The 10,000-nt window shown below is 37.8% G+C and overlaps 1 protein-coding gene across 1 annotated transcript in view; it reads right to left on the reverse strand.

The window, feature by feature from the left end:
* Window positions 1–4,151: 4,151 nt before the first annotated feature.
* Window positions 4,152–10,000, reverse strand: part of LOC113075923 (A disintegrin and metalloproteinase with thrombospondin motifs 5-like) — a 14,899-nt gene continuing 9,050 nt past the window's right edge. Inside the window, exons 5-8 of the mRNA XM_026248578.1 lie at window positions 9,496–9,679; window positions 8,850–9,025; window positions 7,424–7,599; window positions 4,152–7,343 (exon numbers count right to left, since the gene is read on the reverse strand). Coding sequence (XP_026104363.1) covers window positions 6,722–7,343; window positions 7,424–7,599; window positions 8,850–9,025; window positions 9,496–9,679 — 1,158 coding nt within the window. The 3' untranslated portion in view covers window positions 4,152–6,721. The remainder of the gene's footprint in view (window positions 7,344–7,423; window positions 7,600–8,849; window positions 9,026–9,495; window positions 9,680–10,000) is intronic.

Genomic DNA, 10,000 nt, shown 5'->3' on the forward strand with positions numbered 1-10,000 from the left:
TCCAAATACAAACTCAAAGTGTTTAACGAATATAATTAATATTGCATGTGAGCTTAACAAAAATGAAGAATCACTGTGATTGTATTATGAAAAGTAAGATTCCATTGCTCTGAAACTGATGCTTTAGACTCCATGTTTAATAATGTTAAATATCTAAGAAAGAAAAGAAAACTGGTTCAGAAGTGACTTCTATGAATCAATGCGCTAATTTCTGCACGCGTATGAATATTATTATGAATGAATGAGTAGCTTTCAGACAGTCCCCGAGTTTAGAGGGTTGACGGTCCACCTTAAAAGACTTTTGGAACTGCTGGGTGTTTAAAATAATCTTAGGAAGTTCAGCAGAAAAGCACTAGATGGAAGCACAACTTAACAGTTCCTTCCTTCAGGTCTGCTCTAATGTCATATCACATAATATACGGATTATATTTATTCATATTACATTTATTTATTTATTATATTTTCCATGCAGTGGCATTAGATACTAAAATTGAATTTATTATATTTTTACAAGTAGCCTACTGTATATAAATAGTTGGCTACAGTAATAGTTTAAGAGGAAAGTATGATGACAGGTCACTTGTGCACCAAAACGTTATTATCATTAAGAATAAAAATTAAAACACAATATATACTGTAATATAAATGAAACGATCGGTTCATGTTTGTTTTTTATTTGGATTTAATATGATTTGAACTTTTCCTCATTTGGTTGGAGCAGGTCAAACAGCAGGTGGCGCCCGAGCATCATATATAATCTCATATCAGTCTGTGTTAATATTATGTGCAGTAAAAACTAGTGTACAGTTATAGTAGGAATACATACAGCCATATACAAAAAATATTCGAGGAGGTCTGCTGTATTTTTAAAGCCTACTGAAGTATGTTTTTCTAATGTTTCTGTTGAGGTTTGAAGTGTCCAGTTTTATAATGCTTTAAAATTATTTTATTGGTTATGCAAAGAGTAAGGAACCTTCCTATTGTATCATTATGCAAACTGACATTATGCGAACGCTACTTTTGAACATTCTCTGAAGGTTCTGAAAGAAATAGCAACATTTAAAAAATGTTACATGCATATCCAACTAAAAGGAAAAATAAATAATGAAGAAAAATAAATAAATTAAAATATTAATATTAATATTGATATATAAAAATAAAATATTATTATTAATATTAATATTATTTTAATAAAAAATAAAATACAAAAATTAGTTCACGATGGACCTATATATAACGTTTTTGTCCTAACCCTCATTGGCTGATCATTTGCAAAAATAGGAAAACTACTGTTAAATGACCTTTGAGAATAGTTATAGTTAGAATAGATATTTTGATTGGAAAAATAAAGGCCAAAATAATAAGCAAGATTTTTTTTTATTTTTTTATTTTTAATGTTTTTCAGCGCAGCAACATTCATTCATTGCACATATTTTCATCATTGTGAAAGTGACAAAAACAGCATGTCCTTTTATACAGAACCCTGTAGATAAAGAGGCTGCATTAGTTCCCAGAGAGAGTAATATTTACATCAGGAGAGGATTATATTGATTTTTTTGTTGCCATATCCACATGCATATTTATTTGAGCTGTAATGATATTCTTTTATATAACATCAGGCATGCAGAGCACATTAGTAAGGCTACTGTATGCAGACAGTAAGGAAAGTTTCCCTCGCTATCATGCTCTTTCTGAGAATGTTTGTGTAGTTTAATGAGCAGAGACCCATAGAAAATGAAGCTGATAGTGTATGGAACATTTGAATAAGGTTTTTATACTTCATGTTTAGCTACTTTTTTTAACTTACCATATCTAACTTATTAGATAATAACTTACCGTTCTGCCAGTTTTCACCTCTGATATTAAAACAGTAAATTGAGAACTCATTATCATTGTGTTTCTGGTCCAGCATCATGTTTTCATCAGATATTCCTTCCAGAAGTCATGTGGAGAAATAAAAACAGACCCAAATGTGTCTCTAGGTCATCTAATCTAGAGCTTTAAAATGAACGTATTAGCTTCTGTGTTTTTTCAGTGTTTCACCATCATCTGTGCAGTTTGATAAACAGCTGGTGTTTCGTTTGGTGTCATAACGGTTCAAGTGTTTAGGTTTCACACAAACTTCATTCAAAGCTAATCATATATTTGAATAGAGATGTGCAAGAACACTTTTTTCTTCTCAGATTAGTGTCAATAAACTGTAAGTTCCTATGTGACAGCTTACCCCGTATGTGACCCTGGAGCACAAAACCAGTCACAAACGTCCATTCTTCAAAATAAATCATCTTTTCATTGATGTCTGGTTTGTTCGGAGGACAATATAAAAAAGAAAATCTGGAATCTGAGGGAGCCAAAAAATCTAAATATTGAGAAAATCATCTTTAAAGTTGTTCAGATAATGTTCTTAGCAATGCATATCACTAATCAAACATGAAGTTTTGATATATTTACGGTAGGAGATTGCCGTACATGTGCTAAATGAACTGCATGTTTATTTCCTGGGAATAACAAAGGAAATGTTCAGTAGTCTTCGGTGGCTGGTGTCTATTTAAAAATCATAACTGAGAGATCGTTACTGGAATAGAAAGTGTGACAACTTGCCCCCTTGCTCCTGTTTTAGAAAAATCAGGTACTTTAACAAACTCAAATGGCTCGTTTCTTCATACCTTTTGAGATACGAATTAGAAACTAGATGCATATCTCCGTGAGGCAACAAATGAATCGATAAAACGTACATTTTAAATATAGCATTTTGTTTTATATACATATATATTCATGAAGATGGCTAAAAAACAATTTTCTTCAAAAGGAACTCTTCTGCTCACTCATATTCCTAGTTAAATAGTATTTATGAGACACAATGAGCATAACAATAAATAAATTCATCCTGTGTTTTCTTTTTTTTTTTTTCACATACCAGTTGTACAAACAATAAATTATAAAATCAGTGCTGTGTATTTTCAGTGAAACTGCCGTTTCCCATTGAGACGGTAAAACAGTACTGCATACATGGAGTAAACAGATGAAATCTTGGAAGAAGTTCAGGCACCGAACCCTGAATCACATGAGTTCATTCAATTACTGCATCTGTGTGAAATGAATCAAACATCTTCACAAATTCACCACCAGCAGCAGGTTTAAAGTCCACATGAAACGCATTCGCAAACCCACTGCGAAAAATCTATTTCATTTAGAAATCGATGAGATGTCAAATGACTATGGAAGATTATATACTATATAATAAGAGCACGAACATGAATGAAAGTAAATAGAGTTGAATCATGTTGACTTTAAACTGATTCCGCTGCTCGTAAAAACACACACATGAATGGTATTCTGAAAACACATCACATATCTGAGAAGTGGTGCTAATTTGCAAGAGCGTTTGCATATGTCAACTATGAAAACACACTCCGTGTCTGTCATTATTTCCTTCAGCTTCAAGTGTTTCACTGTCTGAGAAATGAGGTTGAACTGAGGTGAAAAATGATTCAAAGGAATGTTCCGGTCTCAACACAAGTCAAGCTGTATTTAACTCCTCTCTTAATTGGAAAGATTGTGTTTACAGTCACTTACAGTGGAAGTCTATGGGGCAAGACATTGTATGAGAATGTTAGGAACACATTTGTTTTGAACTAGACAAAAAAAACAAAACACTAAATGTGTCACCGTGTCTGTGTAACATAAGAACATGTAAAAGTCACTTACATCAGTAACACATCACAAGAAGTTCATCTGCAAAGAACAGAAGTCTCCCAGCTAACAGAAAAGTGTTTGAAGAACCTTTTCATTGTCCCATTTGAGAATTTTGGAAACATTATGGGAATGTTACTTTTGAATGTCCTTTGAACATTCTGAAACAAGTGGATACATTTATACAATGTCAGATGAATGTCCAACTGAATTTGTTTTATTTATGATGTATACCGTATTGTCCGGACTATAAGTCACACTTTTTTTCATAGTTTGGCTGGTCCTGTGACTTATAGTCAGGTGCGACTTATTTATCAAAATTAATTTGACATGAACCAAGAGAAATGTATCAAGAGGAAACATTACCGCTTACAGCCACAAGAGGGCGCTCCTGTAGTCTACACTGAGCAGCATCTCGCGGCTGGAGACGGTAATGTTTTCTCTTGGTTCTAAATAAATGCGACTTATAGTCCAGTGCGACTTATATATGTTTTTTTTCCTCATCATAACGTATTTTTGGACTGATGCGACTTATACTCAGGTGCGACTTATAGTCCGAAAAATACGGTAAATAATGTTTTTGTGAGAACATTATCAAAGACCAGATAATTTTAAATAAGTTACTTTGTTCTGAATTGTTCAAAACTTTTACCAGAACATGCTAAAAATCCTTCTTGTTAGCTGGGCTTACAGTTCAAATAACACACATTTCTGTACACAGCAATTAGTATACAGGCTCTAATAAACATACAAGTTTCACATTTTGGCTTTAACCCTGTGTGATTCTTGCCTCATAGACGTATTTCACTCTAAAAAAGGTTTTAGTTTGTTTTTAACCTGAAACATTCCCATGAACATGTAAACGGCGCGACTGCGAGCGAGTGAGTGATTGGCTGGCGTTATTGCGAGTATCGAGGGCACACAGTGTCGTTTGAGCCCTGAACACAGAAAATGACATACACACATTTACAAATCAGAGCCCTGTTTAGCTTTTCTGTAACAAAGAAAGGAAGATCAGTTCAATGTGGGAGTTTCACACTCAATATTATTAGATTAATTCTAGAAAATCAGCGTTCTGCATGGACCTTTCCATTCCTGGAGTCGATGCTTATTTCTTATGGGTGGTACTGTAAATGTATCAGACCCTAAACAGGAGGTTTACACTAACAGCGATCATTAAATCTGTTGACAACTTGGTCCAGGTTTTTACAAATAAGCTGTGACATAATGCGATGACGACCAATAGGAGCACAGACTGATATATGTAGTTAAATAATCCGATCAAGTAGGGTGGCACAGTAATCTGATAATCCTCATTATTTTGCTCCAAAATCCCAAAGGTTCTCGTTTGAGAAATTTCTGAATCGGAATTGTTGCACTTTTATGTAAAACACAAATCAAAAGGAAAATTTTAATTATGCTTTATATCGTGCAGCCCTACAGTCGAGTTAGAAAAGCTACTGAAGTTTCGGTCACATTAGTAAAATTGTAGTGAAATTTCACGAACCAAAATGGTCCAATGTCTGCTGTCTGTAAAATAGAGATGTATGAAGTGCCACTCGCACAGAAGTCACTTGGTCAATGGGTAAAGGGTAACCTACGTGAGTTTTTTTCACGCAATCGTTGGAATTGGAAAGACTTGATTACACGGAGCGACTGTAAATGTGATTGCAACATTAATAACTACGGCAGTGGTTTAAATCACTGCCAGTGTGAACTTAAGGGGCATGGCTTTTGGATCAGTGGGTGTGGCTTTGTTAAAGGGGCGTGGCTAAAAGGTGCCACATTTAAGGCTAGAGCCAAAGCTCCTTGTCTGAGTCACTAAGCAACACAACGCAACTGTAAATGCTGGCAGAATTCCATTTACATTTACATTCCATTTCATCAATAGTAAATGTAAACGCATCTTAACATCAAACACAAGAATAATGTTTTAAATCACTGCCAGTGTGAGGCCAAGGGGCGTGTCATTTGACTGAAGGGGTGTGGCTTTGTCAAAGGGGCGTGGTTTAAGGCTAGAGCCAAAGCTCCTTGTCTGAAGTCACAATGCAACGTTTGCGAACACTAGCAGAATTCCAGTAACCGGAATCGCATTCAAACAAATGCAACTGCAATGGTTCAGTCAATGTGATCCACAAAGCTGAACCAGGAAGTTCATCTGATTTAGGATTTTGGATATGATATTGACACAGAACGTTATGCTAATGTTCCCATTAATTAATGAAAACCCTGTTTCTGAATGTTTTTTAAATGTTTTTTCTTTGTCTTGGTTATGTGAACATTAACATAACATTCCATTTTATAATTTTATCAAGCATATAAATGCTTTAAATCACTGCCAGTGTGAACACAAGGGGCGTGTCATTTGAATGAAGGGGCGTGGCTTTTTCAAAGGGGTGTGACTAAACGTCACCACATTCAAGGCTAGAGCCAAAGCTCCTCGTCCGAGTCACAATGCAACAGGATTGTGAACGCTATAAGAATTTCAACAGTGATCGGAACGCCACTGCAACGGTTCAGTCTGCGTGCTTCACAAAGCTCAGGAAGGGGTCCTCAACATTTTTAGTTTTTCGGACATGATAAATGATATAGAACTTTATGCTAATGTTCCCAATTAGTTATGAAAACATTATTTCTGTTTTTTTTTTAACGTTCGGTTTTCTAAATGTTTTCGAAACTTTTTGAACTCAAGAAGCATGTTGTTTGGATTTAGGGCGTGGCTTTGTCAAAAGGGGCGTGGCTGAACATTGACTCATTCGAAGCCAGAGCCTCAAACACTACAGAAATGCTTTAAATCACTGCCAGTGTGAACTCAAGGGGCGTGTCATTTGAATGAAGGGGCGTGGCTTGTCCAAAGGGGCGTGGCTGAACATGACCACATTCAAGGCTAGAGCCAAAGCTCCAGAGTCACAACGCATCACGACTGTGAACGCTAGCAGAATCCCACAGTGATCGGAACGCAACTGCAACGGTTCAGTCTACGTGCTTCACGAAGCTCCGTCAGGAAGTTCGTCTGATTGAGGGGTCCTCAACATTTTTTAATCAGGCAGTGTTTGAAGGTCGACGGCCGGGCGCTGAGCAGGCAGCTCTTGGACAGCTTCCCCTGAGGGTCCTTGCATTGCACCGTGCGACTCTGCCAACCCGTATCACAAGTTCTGGAGCACGTCATCCACGAACCCGTCACCCAGCGTGGCCCCGTGGGTGCCGTCGTCGTCGTCGCAGGAACCTCGGTCGTAAACGTCACAATCTCTGCCGAGGACAGTGCCGTGGTGGTTCCCGAGGTCGCTACAACCGTTCGCGGTGGAAGCGGCATTTTGCGCGGCATGAAGAAGCTGTAGCGGATGTCCAGTGGTTTCTTAGCATCCGTGGCCAGAATCTGCACCACCAGGCTTTCCTGAAGGGCCCCGGGGCCCATGCTGTGGAAGGCATCGTCCCGCTGACTCCAGCCGGTGTAGTTGAGAACGGAGCCGTTGAGGGGGATGATGTTCTCAGACGTGGAGATCATGAACTTCCCGTTGAGCAGGTATTCTCCTCCGGGCCGCCGCAGAGCTAGATACGCTGTGAAGCGCGACTGGCCTTTGGCTTTGTACTGTCTGACCTTCAGGTGCGTCGAACCCTCGGGAACCTTAACCACATCTGTGTAGCCCTTACTGGAGAACAACATCACATCACTTTATTACTCACTTTGTCTAATTTTGTATTTTATTTTTACATTTGTGTGTTTTCTAACCTCTTCTTGGTGAAGTTTCCAGCCACTCTGATGCAGCTGTCTCCGTCGCCGCCGCAGATGCCGCACTTGTCGTATTGAAGTTTAGAGCCGATGATCCCGTCGCAGCCGGTGCGAACACACTTCCCCTTCACACACAGCGAACTGCTGAACGGCCGGCACTCCGTCCCATCAACCACCTGCAGAAAACCCACACAAACCTGTCTGGTGCTCATCGATCGCTACTAAAGGAATGGCACAAATATTCAAGGTTTAATAACAAAAAGAACTAAAATACCATGTTTTTTGGACTTGATACTGATAGAATGCGTTGCTAACGTTCCCATACAGTTATCAACACTGCAATAAATAAATGAATAAAAATACTTGTTTTCTAGTATAAATATCAAGATATTCTTGGAACAGCATGGTTTTACTTGACAAGTTAAATGACTTGTTTCCTGAAAATATAATTCAAATTCTGTTGGTTTTTGCTTAAAACAAGCACAAATATCTGCTAGCGGGCTGAGAAAAATATTCTTAATTCAAAGGCTAAACAAGACTTTTCTTTTTTTTTTTACCCCTTTGGCAGATATTTTTTTATTGTTTTAAGTGAAAACTAATAAAATTTGGATGATGTTTCCAGAAAACAAGACATAATATCTTAAGTAACTTTACTTGTCAAGTAAATGCAATGAATTTGTCAATATTTATACAAGAACACAAGACAAAAATACTAAGGAAGAAAGAAAATTTTTTTTTGCATTGAAATCATTATTTCTCAATATTCTCTGAACATCTGTTCATGTTTTTTTATGGTTATATGAGCATTTAAGAAATATGATCCTTTTGCAAACATTAAAGAATGTTCTTTTGAATGTTATATTTAGAAAAATTAAAATTAGACAAATATCAAACTAAAAAAAATCTAACATTGGGAACGATGTATAAATAATGTTTTTTTGCTGTGACTAAATAACTCTGAATAACATTTGTATTAATGTTACTGGCTTCTTTTGTCTTCATCTGGATAAAAGCATCTGCTTAATGCCTAAATGTAAATTTAAAACGTTATGCAAATGTTAATGGAATGTTCCATTGTATCATTTTGCAAACGTAATTGGAATGTTACTTCTGAACGTTCCAAAACAAGTGGATACATTTAAAGAATGTAACACTAATTTCCAACTGAATTGTTACAAATGCATTCTGTAACAGATGCGTAAACAATGTTTTTCTGCTAATGCTTGAGAATATTATTACCGTAACTGTAAGAACGAACATCTGTTCATAACTTTTATAGAAGGTTTCCTGTTGGCTGGTTTTGAAGCATCATGTGACTCTTCATAGATCATTATGGCATTTCTATAATATCATGTCTAAAGGATGCGAATCATTCTGTATGCGGAGTCAGTTTGTAAGTGTAATGAGAGATCTGCGACTCTTTTACCCGCTGTGAGAACACCACGTAGTATCCCGTCCCTTTGGCCCTGCAGGTGAGTTTGCACATGTCTTTGGGAAGCACGCCGGCGAACTTCGGCACCCATTCCACGAAGGTCTTGACTCCTTTAGGGTCCGTCTGAGGGCCGTTACGCAGCTCACACTGCTCCTGACGGAAACTCTTCCCTAACGCAGACAGATGAGAGCAATATATATTCAATGCACAAACTGAGCTAATGTGTGCTGCTGTCCTTAATACAGTATTACATTAAAAGTAGTAGTAGTAAAAATCCTCTGCTTAAACCTGGCATCTGGAATCTGAGGGAGCAAAAAAATCTAAATATTGAGAAAATAATCTTTAAAGTTGTTCAAATGAAGTTCTTAGCAATGCATATTACTACAAGTTTTGATATATTTAGGGTAGGACATTAACAAAATATCTTCATGGAATATGATCTTAATGATTTTTGGCATAATAGAGAAACGATTTTGACCCATACAATATATTGTTGTCTATTTCTATAAAATTCTACAATGGATTGTGGGATTGTGGCATCTGTCAGGGATGTACGTGATGCTGGCTCAGGATTTGCATGTGTGTTTTCTTCTGTGAGCATGCATTGTTTTGTGCGTGTGTGTGTGTGTGTGACGCTCACCGGCTGAAGGGCACGGCGTGACGCTGCAGGAGCGGTACACGGCTCTCTTCCCGGTGCAGTAGCGGCCGTTGTTTCGGGGAGGAGGGTTGTTACAGAGACGGTGTGCAAACTGGACACCACCGCCACACGTCCGAGAACACGAACCCCACGGACCCCAGGAGCTCCAGCTGCCGTGATTCGACGTCTGACACGACACAATCACACATCCATTAATGACGAGCAGAAAACACACCGACAGATTCTCTTGATTGCATTTGAGGCACAGTCACAATATAAATGCATCTAACTAAAGATACACAGAAACTTTGAACATGAATGGGCCGAGCTGTGGAAAGAAGCAAATGTTTTATGTCAAGACGTGTGTCCATCCATTCACCGGCCCGCAATAAACAAGATCCGAGCCAAAAATAAACACGAGACCTGAACGCTGGACATTCAGCGAGAGGAAGAATGTGTGTGTGTGTGTGAGAGAGAGAGAGAGACACACACACACAAACAAAGAGAT

This window comes from Carassius auratus, unplaced genomic scaffold, assembly GCF_003368295.1.
Source record: "Carassius auratus strain Wakin unplaced genomic scaffold, ASM336829v1 scaf_tig00018051, whole genome shotgun sequence".
NCBI classification, from domain to species: domain Eukaryota; kingdom Metazoa; phylum Chordata; class Actinopteri; order Cypriniformes; family Cyprinidae; genus Carassius; species Carassius auratus.